At 39.0% G+C, this 20709-nt stretch overlaps 1 protein-coding gene across 1 annotated transcript in view; it reads left to right on the top strand.

Annotated features, from left to right (window-relative positions):
* Nucleotides 1-20709, top strand: part of SPATA17 (spermatogenesis associated 17) — a 73816-nt gene that overhangs the window by 677 nt on the left and 52430 nt on the right. The window contains 4 exon segments of the mRNA XM_081904283.1: nucleotides 1048-1137; nucleotides 2920-3001; nucleotides 4999-5049; nucleotides 10180-10283. Coding sequence (XP_081760409.1) covers nucleotides 1048-1137; nucleotides 2920-3001; nucleotides 4999-5049; nucleotides 10180-10283 — 327 coding nt within the window.

The following is a 20709-nucleotide window of genomic DNA, read 5'->3' on the forward strand; positions in this document are numbered from 1 at the left end:
AGTAGAATACTCTTACAGTGCTTCCCTTTGCTTGTGAGGCTTCCTGGTCCTAGAAAGATGCCAAGTTATGGTTTGAAGGTAACAAGTGGCCATCCTGGCAAAACTAAGCAGGTCTAGGGCTGGTCAGTGCCTCCAGTGAGCGACCTCCTTGGAACCACATCTATGTTGTGCCTTGATTTCAATGATTGGAGAAAAGTGGGATATAAATGTTTTAAAAAAACAAACAAACAAATAAAATGTTCCCCCTACCCAGGATATCAAGAGGCATGGGTATCTCTCAAAGAAATAAAATAAAATAAATAGACAAGCCCCAGGTAGACCTGGCATCTCAGAAACTTGTAATCCAGGACTACCCTTGGGTTGATTATGAGCTGCAGATGTGGCATCCAGACATCTTTCCACTCACCACTGAAACTCTCTGTTCCCACACTGTTTTCTTTCCCTCTCAATTAATTGCACTGCTACCACAGTCAACTTCAGAGTCTACCACTCCACTGCATTTCCCTCAAAAACAAAACAAAACCCAAAGCAATCCACCAGGTTGATAACTTTCCTAGGTTGTCATATGCTATTCAAACTCTTTCCTTTCCCAGCAAAAAAAGTTACAGCAACACCATGCTACTTTGCAGGGCTAACATAACATACACACACACACAGTCCCACCCACCCCATCTTGTCCAATATGGATTCAATAATGATTGGCATTAGAGTAATAACCCTACCTCAATTCCTGTCTTTTCTGCTTTTTTTGTTTTTGAGTTAACATAATACACCATAATTACAGCTACACTAACATTGTTTTCTGTGAGGCAGCAGTCATTTTTCCATCAGGAAAGACTGCAAGGATGTTGGACACCACTCTTTATTTACTTCCTATCAGTTATAAGACAAAATTGTTTTACTAGGTTTAATAAAAGAATGTGATCTTACTCAGATAATATATTGTTTGTTTATTCTGTTCTTGAATCATTTGTTTATTTATATGTCACTTAATTGTATGGCTGACCAAAATGCAAATTGTGAAAAAACCATTTCTTGTGTTTTCAGATGCGTAGATGAATATAGAAAAACAGAATATTATGCTGCTGTAAAAATTCAGAGTTGGTTTCGAGGATGCAAAGTCCGAGCGTATATCCGGTAATTTGATTTGCATCCAAATTGTAGACATGCGTACTTGGAAGTCACCCCCACTGATATCATAAGTGTTTATTTATTGGCAAAATGACTTTAGGTTACACCCTAAATCTGTATGTTATTTACCACTTTGCCAAGTCTCGCTGAAGTTAAGAACTTGCTTTGCACATGGAACCCCCTTATTTTTCAAATGAGAAAAATTAATAGCTTTCGGCTATTTTGAAATTTTCTTCTTATTTTCTTGTTTATTTTATTTAAAATTGCTAGGCTAAATAAGCTGGAGGAAATAATTTAAATCCCTTTAGTCATTTATTTGTGAATGTCAGTCATGTGGTATTCACTTGACAAGATGTCTCTCAAGAGATAAGTTTTTTAAACTTGGCTTCTCTAGACGTTTGCAAAGTATCTAAATTAACAAAAGACTGCACATATAGTTCATTTAGTAGAGTTCAAGCCTCACATTGGGCAAAAGATTCCTGCATTGCAGGAGTTGGACTAGTTCACCCTTGTAATTCCATCCAACTCTAGAATTCTGTGATCATATCTGTTGTATCTGTGGGATGCAGTGTGGAGCTCGTGGTAGTAGCAGACTGCATCCTGGAAATGTCCCCTTTACTTAAAAATCTGTTGCTGAATTTGGCAGCTGCAGTTTCTCCTGCCTGCTTGTTTCCTCTCATCTGCTCCTCCCTGTTTGTTGTGAGGACATACTTCTCATTATAGCAGGCTGGGTGAAGATGTTAGAAACAGCTCGTAAGAGATGGTAGAAACCACCATCTCCAGATGTAGCTGCAGACTTAAAAGCCAAGAAGTTTTCCAGGTTACAGCCTGGCAATCACGAATAGTTGGGGCTTTGTGTAGAGAAGCATGTGGGTTTGCAAGCCTTTTTATACCCTGTGCAGCAGGCTTGTGGATTGAGGAATATGTGTAGAGAACTGTGCCATTTTTTCATTATTTGAATGTTTCCACCTTGCAGAGGAGCACATGAAATGGTCTAGTCCAGACTTAATGTTCCTGACTTTATAGACAGTAAATTATTAAGTCAAGAACAACCACTGGGGCGGTGCTTTCACTGTCATCCATCCATCCCCCCCCTTCTCTTCCTGCATGCCAGCTTCAGTCAAACCAAAGATTACCATTATGTCTGGAACAGGAAACTGTGGCTTAATGTGGCTGTTAACCAAGATCTGAAAACAGACCAAGCAGTTCTTTGTTTTGGATGTAACAGGGATCTGGTGCAGAAGCTGGTGTACAAGTGGAAGAAGGATGGAGAGGAAGGAAGAGGAAGAGTGTGGGCCCATCGCTTCCTCCCACTTGGATAAACTATGGTTTATTAAGCCAACAATGTTATGTCCAAACCAGCCTAGTGAAATTTGGTACTATTCTTCTAAGGCTCAAAGTTCAGACAAGCCTAAAGTGGAAAGCAGCCAGAGATGAATATATTTTTGCCAGCTTATCCTTGTCAGAAGCTGACACTGACTTAAAACTGTTAACGCTTCACATCCTCTTCCCTATTCCTTTTGTGGCTCCATAAAAAGTTACATTGGAAAGGGTCCATGATTCAGGCAAAACTTTAGTGCTTTTAATCCCAAATTGATACCATGTATTATTTGGATGAAAGCATCAAGATTTAAGCTGCCACCTCAAATTTAGGATGCATATTGATATAAAAAGTCTCCAAATTTTAATTGTCAAGCTAGACTGCTGCATGCACTGGATTTTTAAAAAATGGTTCAACTTTTCACTATTTCCAGGGGGAAAAAATCTTACCAAGGTATTTTGTTTCAGGTATCTGAACAAAATGATGGTTTTTATTCAGAAATGGTGGCGGGGTTATCAAGGAAGACAAAAATTCAGAGAAATGGTGGAGGTAAAAGCTAAATTTGTAATTAAAAATTATTGTAAGCTTTCCATAAGACTGTACGCAAATACAAAGTAGGTGAAATCTTTTCAGTTTGGCGCCAAGTACTTGCTAGCTTTTAAATTCACATGCTGTTGATCGGGTATAAATGTTTCAGGATTAAAGAGGGGGAAATAAATTACCAGCAGGTCTTGTTAACTTTTCTAGGCTGGTTGTAGACTCACAGGTTCTGTTGCTCTTATAAAAAAGAATAGAGTATTAAAGATCTGAATTCAAGGGAAGAATGAGAGGGAATACCCTTGGCTTCATTGGCCTTATCTCTTCCAGATGGGGCTGCACTCCTACTAAAGTTGGCATGGGGAACCTCTGATTTGCAAGCCAGATTAGGCCTGCCAAGGGGCCTAATTTGACTTGCAAGGACATTTCCCCATAACTGGCCAACTGCCCCACATCTGAGACATCAAGTGTGGGGCAGATAAAGCCACAGTTAGGAAGGGACAACTGGGAGCCTTGGTGCGCACACACCTTTCCAGTTGTTCCTCTGCAAGCAGAGCTTGCATTCAGTGCCTTTTAAATTTGGTGCTTAACGCAAGCCTCATTGAGAGTAGTCCCACTCAGGAGTTCTCAAAAGGAGAGTGAATCCTACTCGCGACCTAATAAGCTGTTCCAAGGCTTTAAAAAAAACAGATTTTCAGTTTTTTTGGTTTTTAAAAAGCTCTCCCTTCCCTGTGATATTTTTTTGCTATATTAGAAAGGAAGTAATATAATATTAAAGCCAGCATTTTAAGACCTCCTTTAATTAAATGAAAGGAATTATGCCTGGCCTAATGTAATGAAGAAAGCGAATTTTAAAATGAAGTAGCATCATTGTGTTCATTTGTAAATAACATATTGCAGCCAACTGTTTCTTAATTGCCCAGACTGTTGATAAATAATCCAGTCCTGCTGCTCTCCACAGACAATTTGCTTTGGATCAGACTAGGCAATTCAAATAACACTAATTACAGTGAAACCCTTTTACGGTGAATTCTTCTTTGCCAGGGAGGGTGGGGGAGTAGTGAGAGAAAAGGAAACCACATATCACTTTTCCCTCTGATTTGTAGTCCCACTCCCCTCCAAGTCTGCAACTTATGCTAAATAAAGGACATCTTCTGCCTTGAAAGTACTTATTTTACTTTTTATGATGCAGTTGTGAATTATGTTCATTTTGCATTTGTAATTAGAGGGCGGAACAGATGTGAAAGCTTAGTGTAAAGTGATGTATCCATTAAAATAACCTATCCTGCCAAGTGAGTGTTTGCTATAACAGGGGATTCTTTCACTCAGAGTGGGATTCGCCTTTATTGGAAGGGAACCAGGAAATGTTTTCTATATCAGGGGATTCACTGTAACATGTTATCATTGTATTTATGATTTTATGATGTTGGAATGAATATTAAATGAAACAAAATTCCCAAGAATTACTCAGGAGGCAACTAAGTACATAACATTTAGTACAGATGGTTGGAAGGCACAATTTTGCTCCATCACTGCATCCATATCCTTGAACGATTTCGACTGAAGACAGCATTTCTTTGAATTTTTCATTAAACCAGACGTCTTGAAATATGAATTCCTTTTATGTTTCTGTGAGTTTTGGTTAAAAGAACCCCAGTGAATAAATCATACAATACTACGTGTCACCAGCACTTGTGAATATTTCTGCTTTGTTATTCTACTCTCAGTAGAGCACCATTGATTATCAAACTCAGCGGAGAGCATTTTATGATCATATATCTCCATTAGCTGCTAGTTTGACTACCATAGATTTTTCTGGTTAGGCCTGCATTATGTATTAGGAAGCCTATCTCTTCAATACAAAGTTTGATTTTATTCTCTCTAAGCCTAGAACTCTTATTATGTATTATGTATAAAGATTCTTATCTTTTATATGTAAAAATAGGAGTACTGTCTTTGTGTAACTGAAATGTATGCCATCTTTCCCCCCACCCCTCCTTGATTCACAGACAGCATATTTTATTATGAAGATGAATTTCTACAATGAAATGGCTGTCAGGGTAAATATTTCTTCACTTGTTAAACAAATGAAAAGTCAATTGTGCTCTGAATTTGCTTTTAATAAAATGAGCAACCCAGAATAATATACACTTGATTGATATGCTGATGGTAAAGTGAGGAAATGGTACATAGTTACAAATTTAAAGTTACACTAAGTAATCTAAGTTGCATTTTTGAAAATTTCTGTTTGATTTAAGATATTGATGTGTGAATTCTTCTCTATTCCAAATGTCGGGGCGCTTTGTCATAGCTATTAAAATATTATTCATTTATATATGTGTACACCCACCCACCCACCAATTTTCTTCTATCATGGACTCAAAGCAGCTTACACAGAGTTCACTGGTAACCTCCCATTCAGACTACTCAGACCCAGACCTGCTTACCTTCAGCTTACCTTGCTGTATCATGTGTCTCAGATCAGAAGTGAAACCTGTTTAATTTCTGCCCTAATTTTGCTAGGATCAAACATGTACACAGGCAGTTTTCATCCATGGTAATGGTTGATGCATGTATAATTTTCAGTTGTGCAAAGTGTCTTCCCGCAGCTTGGGTGTATGTGCATTGCCCTTACAAGATTTTAAAAATCTGTGGTTGTTTTTAAAAAATTGAATAATATCATTTGATATCACACTGATCATTGTTCAAGAGGTGGGGACAGATAACTGGTGCAACCCCCCCCCCAAATACCGACCAGTGCTATTTCTGAGGAAGTGCATGTGCAGCCCTCCATTGTTGTGTTGAAGTCTATGATTGAGTGCATTTTCTCCACCTTTCCTCTTAGGGCAGTCTACATGATTCTTTTCATTCCCCCTTTATCTTCACAACAGTCCTATGAGGTAGGTTAGATTAAGTGAGAATGACTGGTTCAGAGTCATGACTGGATTTGAACCCATGTCTCTCTTGTATGACACCATAACCACCCTGGCCCTGACCACGTGGAAGTACACACATGCACCCAGTCCCTCTTTTGCAGACATTCTTCCTGTATTTCACAGGCACACCTTCTGTCAGCCTCAGCTTACTTGTGCAGAGTACTAAGGATGAAAACCAGAGTATGACTTCTTATTCTGCCCATCTCTTAGAAACCACATATCTGGATTACCTGAGATGACATTCTGGGTAATCTAGATCAGTGACAGTACAGATACTCTGTAGGAAGCCTAGTGTCAAGCTAAGGGGTGGGGGATACCTAGATCTCAACATTCCAGACTCGAAATCCATAGGATTGGATCTAAAGTTGCATGGAGTGGAACTCCGCAAACTGGATGCTCTCACCTGCAGAAGAGGCTAGGCAATTTTTGCCGATTCCCCATACCCCCGTGGTTGAAATATGTTTCAGGGAGTTGAGAGACCCTCTGGAACAGAATGGGAGATGGCACTTGAGGTTGCAGAAGGGAGAGGAGATCTGTGGAAATTGCCTTCCCTTCTTCCTGATGTGGCAACATCCCGTTTGCTGAATGGAAGCCTCGTCTGCATTTGACTCACTTCTACAAATGGGAGGCAGTCTTCCGTTTTCATAACAGCGTATCTTGATTCAACCCTTAAACCTCCCAATTTTAATGCATTTAGCAATGTTTCTTTAAATTAAGTGAGATTGTGCTTGGTGTTCAGCAGAGGAGGGCCACCATAATTGTCGTGATGCTTGCATTTATATCACCATAAGCCCTGTAAAATCATTGGCATAAATATTGGCATAAAACTGGAGCATAATACCTGAAAATTAATCTGCTGGTGTAAGGACAGGAAATAAAAAGTTGTACGCTGTGTCCAGCCTATCAGTGTTTTCCTTTTCGTTATGCAGTCCCACGCTGCTAAATTGCTGAATCTTGCCCATAGGCTAATGCCTACAGGTGAAAAGGGAGAGAAAAAAATGCTCTGTGTGTGTTAAGTAAAAAATAAAAAATAAAAGCCTTGGGTAGCCTGATACGGCTTCATTGTACCAGTGCAGCATATCTTCCGTTTTGAAAAACAGTTTTAAAATTAGATTCGGGCAGAAAGGCAAAACACCTGGTTGGTGTAATGGCTTTTGTGTCACTGTGCATTCTTTAGAGCTGTCCCTTAATTATATCTAACCCACTACTGTCAAACTCTCACCTTTAGAACAAGAAAAAGCACAAAGAAAGCAATTATTATAATGCATAATTTTCCATGAATCAGATTTACTTTTAGTATAGTGGGTTGTTATATATTCATCCTTTTCATTTGGAAGATTTAAGGGTTGCTGTGAATTTTCAACAACAAAAGTAATCCATGTTTTTTAAAGGAACAATCTTTGTGTGAGCAGATGGCTTTTGATATATCAAGGTTTTGCCATTTGTTTTAGTGCTTAAAATAAACATTATTTATAAGACCACTTACATTTTGATGTTACTTAATGAGGAATATGCATCATTGATTTGACTAGCTTAAGAGGTCATTTAGAACTTGCCCGTTAACAAGCTGTAATCTGCTGAGCACACAATGACTTTGTTTAAAATTATCTGTTTGGTACTGATCAATGACAATAATTGTTTGGTACCAATCACCATTGAAACTTGCTAATTACTTTGAAGGGCATACACACTTGCCTTTTGTAGGAGTGTGTAAATATTCACCTTGGAATTGTAAGATACGGTGGTGGAAGTATTACATTTTTTAACCAATTCAGCAAAGTCAGGTAGGTAGTTGTGTGTCCTGCACTGTGTTGGGAAACACCAGAAAAAAGTTCTGACATATGGAGAGACTAAAATGGCTAGGACTCTTCAGCTCAGACAATAGATGATAGGGAATGCAGAGTATATAAAACTATGGCTGTACTGGAAAAGCTATTAATGACAACGTGTGTGCCATTTGGGATAGTACTAGTACTGGAAAACATCCAATGAGATGTAAGGATTAAAAATGTTTAGGGTGTTGCATACACAGGTGTCTCAAAAGATGCATGCTGTCCACTTAAGATTTCAACAACAGTTGACCCATAAAACTAAATGTGGTTTGCGAGTCTTGTGCTGTATAGCATTCCATAATAAGTTCAGTTAACCTCCCGAGTTTGCTGCCTGCCTGGGGCTGCCAGAACAGAGGGTTTGTCAAGCACTTCTGATGACACATCCATCTTTGTGGATCACTATTTGTTCAGGCCTGCTCTATGTCCTGTTCAAGACTTAGACCTGAAAGGGAGGATCAGTGAAGCACAGCAGGAGTCCAGCCAGAGTATGATTGGCACATAAAGCATAAAATCACCTGATTTTATAATAATATTTCATTTTTTCACTGCTGTGTAATAAAGAGCTATCTGCTTGTTTTCTGCATGTTGTTTAGTTGTTTAGTCATGTCCCACTCTTTGTGACGCCATGGACCAGAGCATGCCAGGCACTTCTGTCCTCCACTGCCTCCCGCAGTTTAGTCAAACTCATGCTGGTAGCTTTGACAACACTGTCCAACCATCTCATCCTCTGCCGCCCCCTTCTCCTTGTGCCCTCCATCTTTCCCCAACATCAGGGTCTTTTCCAGGGAGTCTTCTCTTCTCATGAGGTGGCCAAAGTATTGGAGTCTCAGCTTGAGGATCTGTCCTTTCAGTGAGCACTCAGGGCTGATTTCCTTAAGAATGGAGAGGTTTGATCTTCTTGCAGTCCATGGGACTCTCAAGAGTCTTCTCCAGCACCATAATTCAAAATGTTTTCTGCATAGCTAAAGGCAATTCAGAACCATCACTGTATGTGTGTTTTAAGTCTTATCTGACACCACTACGAATGTCAGCCGCTTCTTTCTTGGCCTACCACCCAGTTTGGAGTCAGCCTTCTGGAATACTTTTACAACCTCCTATAATGCTTCAGAGTTCACTTTGATACATCAAACCCACTACTGTGCTCTGCAAAGTTTTTCACCCCTCTGTATAGTTTATGTTTAAGAGTGCCAGTCACAATACACTGATTTTACTTCAGGTGGATTGCCAACAAATAAATAAATAAATAAATAGAAAGCGTGCGAGAGACAGTTTCTTACCAGGCTTTGGAGGCTATTGCAAGATTTTGCAGGGCTGTCTGAGATCTCATGGGAGCCTCCAGAGCCCTCACACGACCAACCCAGAGCTGAAGAGAAGGACGGAGGGCTTAAAAGCTCTTTCCGCGAAGCGTTTTCCCACCCTGGAAAGTGTTTTTAAGCCCTCTGCCTTGCTTGCTGGGCTCTGGGAAGGCTGTACACAGGCTCTGGAACTCTTCACAATACCTTAGGCGGTAAAAGAGTCTAGATAAATTTATGAATGATACGCCATCAGTTGCTAGGAGTCATGATGGCTGTGTACTACCTCCCATATTGGAGTCAGTGTGCCTCTGAATACCTGATGCTGGGCAACTGAGTGGAAGATGTCTGTTGCCCTCATGTTTTGCTCGTGGGCTTCTCCTTGGCTGGCCATTGTGGAAACAGTAAGCTGGACGAAATGGATCTTTTGTTTGATCCTTCAGAGCTGTCTTTTGAAATAGCCACAGCTTATCTTTCCTGCATTGCCCCCTCCCACCAGGCAGGAAAGTTTAACCCCCTGGGAGATAATACAGCAGCACCTCCTTCCTTGTGAATATGGCTCAGCAATCACTTCCCTCGGCATTCAGAATCACGTGTTTTGTGGCCAAGCATCTCCACCTAGCATTCCTTAGTTGTAGGGAAAGAGCCTTTAAAGTTCTAAACAGACAGAGACAGATAGCCTTCTATGTGATAAAATACAGACCAATTCTTAAGGTAATAGCTTTAGTGAAATTTGAAATGTAGAGAAGCTAGATGCTAATTTACATGATACTCTGTAATTAACTTAAACATGGCTAACTGCTTTGACTTGAATATAATACTTATTTCTTTTGGTACTGCTTTGAAAAGCAGGTGAATGGATTTCATTCTAAATAGCCTCAAAATTCGTTGTTATATGCAAAATATCTTGCACAACTATTGTAAGCTCATGTTCACTTTAGCATTCCTTGATCAATAAGTACTATTTCAATATATTACTTTTTCCTCATACCTGTAATTATGTATACATGCATGCTTGATGCTAAAGAAATATCATCTCTCATAAAACTAGATTTTTAATATAAATTGACAACGTGATCTCTCTTGCAAAAAAAGTATTGAAGCAAATATATGTGCTTTTTCTCCACTAGATTCAGAAAAGATGGCGAGGCTATTACGTGCGAAAATATATCCATAATTATTATGCGCTGAAGAAGTACCTGGAAGCTATTGCTTTGAATAATGAGCTGGTCAGGTAAAGATAAAAATACTGAGTAGTGAAACTTTAAATTTCTTTTTTTATATATTTCTAAATAGTTTATGGTGCTAATTAAATTATTTCTTCATGGAAAGAATTTCCTCCATTATCCAATATATAAAGTAGTCTTCTTCTTTCTCTTACCTAAGCATGTGGTGCAAATTATGATCTCGTTTATACCAGTATGCATGCAGCTATGATTCTACTGAATCCACTGGAGTGAGCCCAAAGCTGAAATGCATACAACACAGAATGTATCTCTTTCCATCTGCTCAGGAGAAAAATACTCTGGACTTTCTATATTAACAAGTCTGTAGAATAATGAAGTAGTGCTAAATAATAATAATAATAATAATAATAATAATAATAATAATAATAATAATAATTTATTATTTGTACCCCGCCCATCTGGCTGGGTTTCCCCAGCCACTCTGGGCGGCTTCCATCAAAGATGAAAAATACACTAAAATGTCACATATTAAAAACTTCCCTGAACAGGGCTGCCTTCAGATGTCTTCTGAATGTCAGGTAGTTGCTTATCGCTTTGACATCTGATGGGAGGGCGTTCCACAGGGCGGGCGCCACTACCGAGAAGGCCCTCTGCCTGGTTCCCTGTAACTTGGCCTCTTGCAGTGAGGGAACCACCAGAAGGCCCTCGGAGCTGGACCTTAGTGTCTGGGCAGAATGATGGGGGAGGAGACGTTCCTTCAGATATACTGGAGGCTTAAGACCGCAGTTGCAACATGTATGTGGGCCCTAATTCTGGTGGATGGGTGCTGAGACAAGGCACATGCTGCTAGGCCATGATAGTTTTCCAGTGCCTGCACCAGATAATGGCTCTCAGGGGTCAAGGAGCTGGAGATGGTTAAGAAGACAATATTGCCACCACTGTCCACCATGTGCACTGAGCGTGTTTATAGAGTCATCCAGCCTTGAGTTAGACTCAACTCCATCACTCAGTGGTGCAGTGAACATTCTGTCCCTTGGGCCTCACTGCTTCCTTACGGTCTGTAGGTCAAGACACCAAGAGAGTGTCACTATCCCTTTAAAATAGGTGTGGGGAACCTGGGATCCTCCAGATGTGGCTGGAATACAACTTGTCCCAGGCTTGTGCCGCAGAGAGGACACTTCACTCCTGATAACTCAGTGGCTTGACTTCACTCCCAGAGGCACACTCCACTGTCTCTCGAGACAGACTGATGCCAACAACAACAGCTTCCATCATGCCTGACCATTGGGCATTCTAAATGGGGCTGATGGGAGTTGGTATCCACAAACATCCTCAAGGCCGCAGGTTCCCTAGTCTGAGAATTGCTCACAAACGACAATTTCACTTGATGTGATTTTTGCCATCATGGGTCTTCTCCCATTGCTTCAGCCCTGTTTGACAGATTATTTCATTTTTAGCAACTCAGAAAGGGAAATCACAATCTTCTGTGGGAGAAATAGTTTGTGTTACAGCTCCAATCAAGATGCATCAATCCTTAGATCTTGTAAATTTACAAAAAAAGGCATTTGTGCACGTTTTTGTTATTCTTGTAAACACAAATACTGTAGTAAAAATGCAGCATAATTTTTTAAAGATTTAATTTGTATATTACCCTTCATACAAAGATTACAGGGTGGTTTATAGTATAAAAACAAAGTACATAACATAAAAACAAAGCAATAACACCCCATCAAGCAGTACTTGGAAACAAAAATCTTCTATGAATGGTATTCAGCTAAGCTTTACTCAGAGGCAACCAATTGAAATTAATATATCTACCCTAGTTGTGCTTATTAATTTTAGTGAATCTACATGGAGTAAAGCTTAGCTGAATACCACCATATGTGTCTGGATAGCCCCTTTTGTCATTATGTTTATATAACACATATGTAAGATTATGTTTTCACAGCCTTCCTCTTACAAAGATAAATTGGTTTGATTAATTTAAAGACTGAGTATGCATTTTCTAGATGTGTCCACTTATAACCTATAGCCCCATATGCAAAAACTGCCCTAGGTTATGAACAAGAAAATGATATCATGAAATTAAAAACTAGCCTCAGGGATACAGATTGGCAGCGTTAATAAAAATCATAATGCTGTTAATGGTGAAACTTACAATACACCGAGTTTCTCTTCTAATTTTAGTTTCAGATATACATTGACTTTATCTGTTACTTAATGTTTTGCAGCATTAAAGGTGGGATGCAATCAACTGAGAAAATGAGCTAATTTCAGGAATAGATTGAATTCATTAGAACTGTTATCCACAAGCCCTTTGCTATTGCTTATGGCTTTAAGCTTCATTTGAAATAGGTTTAACTGGCGACCCTTTGGCTTAAACTGCAAGCTATGAGACAAATGTGGGATCCCCGTGTTTGCCTTGTAACACTAAAGCAAGAAAGAGTTAGGCAGGATAGGGCGCCTAAGCCATTCTTCCTTCCAAATCCACCCTGGCCATTTTAACCCTACATTTCTCAGCCAAGCTCTGAGATTCGAATAAGCACAATTGGGGGATAAAGAGCTGGAGGGTACATCTTCAGGGGAGAATCAATGGAATAGGGGGAGCCAAGCATCTTAATCCCACCAGCTGTTTCTGTGCTACAAACGCAGCCCCAGCCTTTATAGGAATCGGGCAGAGATGGTGTTGGGAACCTGTGTTTGCCTGTGTAATAAATGCATTGTTCTTCAGTTTTCTGATCCTAAAGGAAGTAGTTTGGACAGAGACAGATCACTGTCCCGTCTCAAATTTAGGAGATGTTGTAGAGCTATAACCGGTATAAAAATAGCCCATTTTTAAACCCAAGAGCCTGGGTTAAATGTTCATTTCAAATCCAAACGGGAACTACTCAGATTTAGTATTCCACCAAATGTTTAATAATGCCTCCAAGTAAGGACAGTTGGTTTGTCCAGCTTGGGAACAAAACCGAGTGTTTCAGTAGGTCTGACCAGCATATCGCAGCATTGTAAACAAATATTGCCCAATGCCCTTGTAGATGTCTTTATTTTATTTTGACCATTTATATCCTATCTTTATTAGTAAGTAAATTCAGGGTGACTCACAAGAAAGTTATTGCAAAAGCCTGTTTCCCCCTTCATATGACATAATGATATCATGTGATTGACACGTGGGGGTCCTGCCCATCTGCCAGATTTGGCCCCTTGATGCAGATCCTAATAAGGATCTGTCCCGTGGAGCCAAAAAGTCTCCACACCCTATTCTGTTCCTCAAGAGGTCTCTGGAAACTGAGCACAAACAGTATGAGTAGTTCACTAGACTACCCAAAGGAAACCTGTCGGCTCTTTGGACTAGGCAGTTTTAATGGAGCAAGAGGAGTTGGAACAGAAAAATGTTCTGCTGAAAGCAAGTAATTTGAAACTGTGTGTGTGTGATTCATAGGATGGGTGAATTCCCATGTATAATAAGGAAACAATTTGCTGAGTAGGATCAAAGGCGGATCTAGGGGAACACAACTGGTGCAGCTGCACTGGACACGGAGCTTCTGAGGCACCGCAACTATGACATCCAATGGAAGGCGAGAGCTTGAGGGGACACCCACCCACCCACCCACCAGATTTTGGTGTCAAACAGGGCGCCACTGAAAGTTGAGACACCAAGGTCTGCTGCTAGCAGAATCTAGCTTTTCCTTGACAGTTATCAAGTCCAAAATACACATGGGAATTCTCTGTATCTGATCAAGATCTGATACCATAATTAGTCTTTCTTAACATGAACTTTAGTTAATTGTGCAAACTCTCTGTGACTACTTTTGAGCACTGTTTGGAGATTTCCTTTGGGGAGAAGATGGTGTCCTACCTCTTAACAGGATTAGGTAAATGGCAGCATATTACATTGATATGGCTGCCCATTACCTTCCAGGCAAAAATTAAAATTTGAATCTGTTTCTTCAAAAACTTGGCAACTAATTTCATTGTACCACTTTTTTTAATTGAACAATTCACCGTAGAGCCGGGATGAAACTTAAAGCTGTTCCAGAGCAGTGATAAAGTAATTATGGGACATTTTGGCTGCTGAACTACCTTTATTAAGGTTACTTATGGACTTTAGTATCTTCTGTAGATTGATTCTGCTGTTAAAACCTGAGCCGCAGTGTGTATCACACACTTTTATATAGTCTCAACTGCAACAGATTTCACAGTCTCCTATTTTATCTAAAGTGGGATCTTAACTGTAAAGTAAGTAGAAAAGAAGGAAAAGGTGCAATTTCATTAAGCTCTAACATATCATTGGCTGTCAGGCTGGCCTTGTTATGCTGTCCATCCTCATTTAACTATCCCACAAGATCTCTTAATGAAGTTAAGCCCCAAGTTCACTCCAATAATTCTGTGGCAAGAGTTTGTGCAATGTAACAATTCATCACTTGTCAGGAAGGCACTTTTAGTTTATACATTTAATAAGGGCATCCTCTAGCTTGGTTAATTAGAAGTGAACAGTTTGCATATTTACTAAATGTGGAGTGTCATTGCCACCACGGCCTATTGCCTACATGAATTATTTCTCTATCTGCAATAAACAGCTGGGTAATTATTACTGCCATAATCAGATAAATTCCCTCTGTAAGGCTTTTCTTACATGGCAATTCTTTGAACTCATCCAAAGCTGAACAAAATTTATGAACTCCAGTAGCTGGGCCACTTTTTCATAGTATACTGTCCCTATTTCAAGGACACATATAGCATTATAAATATTCCATAAATTAGGAGGGTAAATATGATTACCTAAAGATTATATATTAATAAATGGGATTTTTGAAAACACAATTCTCGGGTTGTAATTGATTAAATTATATCACTCCTGCTCTATGCAGTTGTAGGCATCTGACGGTATCTGCGGTTCAGGGTAAAAGAGCCAGGCACCAAGATTGGAAGTAAAATTATCTGGGAGAGAAACACCAGAGGAGAGGGGTGTTTGCTCTGTTCATGTTAATAGACTTGTAACTCTTCTTTCATACGCATGAAATGTTAGGTGGGATTTTAGATGGGGGAATGTAGTGGGCCATTAAAACAGTACTTTATCTTGCTTTTTAATCATTGTGTTATAATTATTCTTTCTAGAGACAAACTGAATTTACTGGTGACTAATTGACTGATATGGTTAGCAGGGATAGCCAATGTGGTGCCCTCCTGATGTTGTGATCTACAATTGCCAGCAGCCCCAGACAGCATGGTCAGTAGTCAGGGATGTTGGGAATTGTAGTCCAAAACATCTGGAGGACCCCACACTTTCAGTTCTGTGGCTAGTTGTACCCACACATTTTTGTTTGTCCCCAGGACATGTTATCTGTTTTTTTCTGGCTTGGTTTTAGTTTTTTTATAGGGTTTGGATTATGAGACTTCACTGGACCCTTCTAAAAGGGAAAAGGCATTAGGTGAAGAAGGGGAAGTGTAAGAACAGGAACAGTTTGCAAGGAGCTAGCTCTCTAAACTGGGTGAATGGGCATTAAATGTGATTCAGTGCAATCAAGTGTAAAGTTACACACACTGGGTTAAGTAATTCTAACTTTTTATGGGGGCTGATGGGAGTTGTAGTTCAGCAACATCCTGAGGGCCAAGGGTTCTTCACGCCTGACTTAAAAAGAATATGGCCATAGTATAGTGTTGCCATACATCCAGAAATTCCCAGGCATAGCTGGAATACTGCAGTTGGAAGCCATGTCTGATGGAAATTGCTGAAATGTCCAGAAAAATCCGGACATGTGGCAACCTATGTTGGTATGTTGTTTTTGGCGATTTTCCTTAAAAATAGCTCATTTTTTTTGTGTGTGGTCCTTTTGGCAATTTTGCCAAACAAGCTCAACAATTCTGGCCCATATTTTGAAACATGGCAACCCTACCATAGTGTTATTTCTCACAAAGCTTATACATGCTCTCCTTGTTACATTTTGGGAGGTTCTCAGAGTGAGTAAGTAGAAAACTACTGTATCTTTCTGCAGCCTCCTGAAGCCTCATTTAATTGTAACTCCACTCCCTCCCTCATCTTAAATGTACATATAACTTCTTGGTGGTTTTTCGTAGACTCCTGTGTCTCATCTCCTCTCTACTTAGCATAGCTCTGCTAGTGAAAGTAAATATTGGGGCAGAAAGGCAGTAATCAGAGGAATCATTGCTGATGCACTACTGACTGTGATCCCCAGAAATTGATGTAGTGCCAATTCATGTTGAAAGCTCTTTTATCGACTTTGAGGCTCAGAGAGCTGATGTAAGTGTATTGGTATATTTTTAAAAATACTTTTACATAAATAAATGCTTACTACATGTGTTGTAAAAAAACTTTTACTGAAGATTATTGGTACAATCAAATAACCAATTGATAGCCAGAAACAAATTTTACACTTCATTGGCCACGTGGAGACATCATGGTAATCATAAACCACAGTTTACCATGCAAGAGTGTGTTGTGTCCATTTCACGCTTCCCTACCACTGCTTGGGAAAAACAAAGTGCAACCCTTGGCTTAACATCATGGCTGCGTTGGGGATTGTGATTCGTTTTGGTGAAACCAGGATTGCTAAACCCAGGACAAAGCTTAGATTTGCCTACAAGCTAGGATACTTCATTTGAATGCAGCAATAATTTTATAGGAAAGGAAGAAGCAAAGATCCCAAATCATAAAGACCAGCAATAGATTATCTTGGCATGAAATATGTAAACCTCTATCATTTTTACCTTTCTAGTAGATCTAAAGAATAGAGCAGGCATAGGCAAACTCCAGCCCTCCATATGTTTGGGACTACAATTCCCATCATCCCTAGCTAACAGGACCAGTGGTCAGGAATGGTGGGAATTGTAGTCCCAAACATCTGGAGGGCCGGAGTTTTCCTATGCCTGGAATAGAGAGTTGGAAATGTGGTCATGAGATCAACAGACTAGTTTGATACTGTATCCCTCCTGATATGATGACTCCATCAGAGTAAACCACAGTTTTATTTTGTTTTTATTAATGTTTTACTGTGAATATGCCCTATCTTGACTGTTCTCTCTACCCTTTCCTATACAAATTATACACTATTTTGATTTGTCTGAAATGCCTTTTGCTTTCTTTAATGCTACATATTTATAGTTATACAGTCACAAGATCACAAACTTCTTATTAAAATGCAAAACAAAATGCAATATTTTGGTAAAGTTCAATGAAAGTATGTCAGTATAAATCTGCAAGATCTTGGTGTTGAGTGCATCACCATTACGGTCTGAATACTGCTGTAATCATGATTTAAGGACATCTACTAAAGTGCTAGGAAAACATTATATATGTATTTTTAACATTTATAGAAACAGAAGGAGCACTGTCGACCAAATTTGCATCTCATAGCTGGAACCAACACCACTGCACACTGCATAAATGAAAACTCAGAATAACAATAAGTTACCTTGGCACATGAATGAGTTTTATTTTTAATACCTAACCAAAAGTGAAAAATTCACAGTCTCAGACATTTGTTGCATATAATCTTAGTTGAATCATGATGACAAGTGTTCCTAAGTGCATTACTTCTAAAATATGAATGCATTTAACTAGTGAAAGGATTTAAATTATTGTGGCATTTTACCATAAAAAGATTCTATTCCTTTTTCTCCAAATTTCCCAAAGCTTTATTAGGCCTTCGTTCTTGCTTTCGCTGACTTTTACCATTTTGTAGGTCATTTGGGGGCAGAATGTCAGGCACAGGTTCACATATTCATTTTTCTTTGTAACTTCACTAATATCCTATGCATAGGGTAGGAACATAAGAAGAGCCAAGCCAGGTTTATATAGGATTACATGACAGACAACATTTTAGAAGAGGAATTCCTAGTTCATCCTCATGCTGAAGGGCTTTTCTAAGATGGTGCCATCTGAAACCAAAAATTATGCCACGTTCTTCTAACCAATTTTTATTCATATGTAGATTTACATAATTTACTCAATTAATTTAGCAATTATGAATGATAACTCATAGGATAAAGGAATATTCGTGTATTTGGGTTGACAAAAAAAATGTAACATCCTTAATCTGAATGGTCAAATTATGGGGCCCTGATTCCCCCTTCAGATTCAACTGATTTTTGCTGCATTGTGATTTCAAGAGGGTGATACACTGGTACATCTGGTTACGAACTTAATTCGTTCCGGAGGTCCGTTCTTAAGCTGAAACCGTTCTTATCCTGAGGCGCGCTTTCGCTAATGGGGCCTCCCGTTGTGCGTGTGTCTTTGACGCGCGATTTCTGTTCGCATCCTGGAGCAAAGTTCACAACCGGGAGCAGCTACTTCCAGGTTAGCAGAGCTTGTAACCTGAAGTGTTTGTAACCAGAAACATTTGTAACCAGAGGTACCACTGTACTGAAGTCTAGGGGAAAGATTCAGTTAAAGGGTCCCACTAATGGAAGCCCACACAAGGACTTCTTGCTCAGTGAGGCTAATGTTGTATGATTTCATCAGCATTATGTTTAATTTTCTTTGTAATTGTTTCTCTTTCAAAGGGTTCCCTTTATTGTTTTTATTCTGCAGGGCATGTTATTGGCTATATATTTTAAAGTGGTTTGGAGTTCTTATTAATTTTTTTGTATTTTTTTACAATTTAATTTAAAAGTTTTCAGAAAAAGTAAAGGAAAATGTGCACGTGCTTTCACCTGGAGAGATCATTTTGTTCCTTCAGTACTTTCCTTCAGGGCCTAACCTTTGGTAGAGACTGTCTCCCTTTTTTTCCTTCCCTCACCTTTGAGTCCCAAGCATGTCTGCCCATGAGAGACCCACTGCAGAAACATATACAGTGGTACCTCGGGTTACAGATGCTTCAGGTTACAGACTCCACTAACCCAGAAATAGTACCTCGGGTTAAGAACTTTGCTTCAGGATGAGAACAGAAATCATGTGGCGGCGGCAGCGGGAGGCCCCATTAGCTAAAGTGGTGCTTCAGGTTAAGTACAGTTTCAGGTTAAGACCCGATCTCCGGAATGAATTAAGTACTTAACCCGAGGTACCACTGTACTAGATGCACTGAATTAGAATATTCACTACCCTCTAATTTGCTTGCACCAGTTCAGGATGATGCTTAATTCCTATCAAATCTTGCTACCTGGGAACATACATTTATTTTCTGATATCATTGGACTTCCCTTAAGAATCTGAAGACAGTTGGGGGTGCCTTCTGCTTGGGAATTGGTACCACTCTAGAAGCACTGTTATAGTAGGGCATAAATAACATATAATTCTTTGTTAAAATAGTTCCTTGTTTTTAGGTTCCCTATTCAGTCTTAGATTCCTACTTATATGCCTCTTTGAATCACTGCTTACTTATACGTAGGACTCTGTGTGAACCCATTTGAGGAAGAAATGCTGTTGTTGTAACTATTGTCCTTAAAAATATGCTCATTCATCACATTCCTGCACTCATCCCAACTCAAACCCTGTTTTTCCTTCTATAGGTGTGTGCTAGAGAGCTTAGAACTCTCTCTTCCCACCTATTCATTGTTCTAGATTACTAGCCACCTAGTGTTGAACTAGGGTCTAACAACCACATCATGTTTTTATACGTATAATTCATTCATATACATAAATTATAGTGTTTCCATTAAATATTATATAAGATACAAATTCAACAAAAAATACCATCTTACCAGTTCAACAAAAGATACCATCTTAGCTTTTTCTCTGTTGCCAGTGTAGCATTGATATATATTGTGAAGAAAATGAGCTCTAAAAATGTAGGCTGCCTGTTCACATAAAAAAGAATTATATCTGCTCTTCAATTCTGTGAGTAATATTCAACTAAGTTTTGCTTAGAGTAGACCTATTGAAATGATTGAAAATGACTAAACTAGGTCCATTAATTGCAGTGGGTCTAGTCTGAGTAAAATATAGTTGAATACCATCCTATAACTCCCAGGGCGGTTATTGGACTAGCATTGGAGATTAAAGAAGAAAGGAAATACTTGTTACTGATATAGCCTTTATGCTGCAGTGATTGTTCATAATAAAATTATTTGCTGCCAACTTCTGCATTTTTTGACAAATGTAATTTAATTTTACCAAATTACTATAGTGAATCATCCATTCAAAATAATAATAGTCAACTTTCATTGATGAAACAAAATTGTTTTATTGTTTCATTGATGTTTCATTGATGAAACAAAATTGTTTCAATTAATTAAATTGAATATATATTTGTATATAAATGCTTTTTTCTGTGTTGTCCAGCACTTACTCGTTTTTGGACAATTCTAGCTTTTACCATTGTTGACAAGAAGTTGGATGGAAATGAAGAACTTGTAAATATTCATTAGTAGGCATTTTATTCTCTGCGGTTCATAGATGTTGAGGCTGACCAGAGAAATCTGCAACAAAAAAAGAGTAATTACTAAATAGGAAACATATGTACCAGTGTTGACAGGTGTAATTGCTTTTAAAAATCTGAGAATGTATGTTTATATATT

This window comes from Podarcis melisellensis, assembly GCF_964234715.1.
Source record: "Podarcis melisellensis genome assembly, chromosome: 3".
NCBI classification, from domain to species: domain Eukaryota; kingdom Metazoa; phylum Chordata; class Lepidosauria; order Squamata; family Lacertidae; genus Podarcis; species Podarcis melisellensis.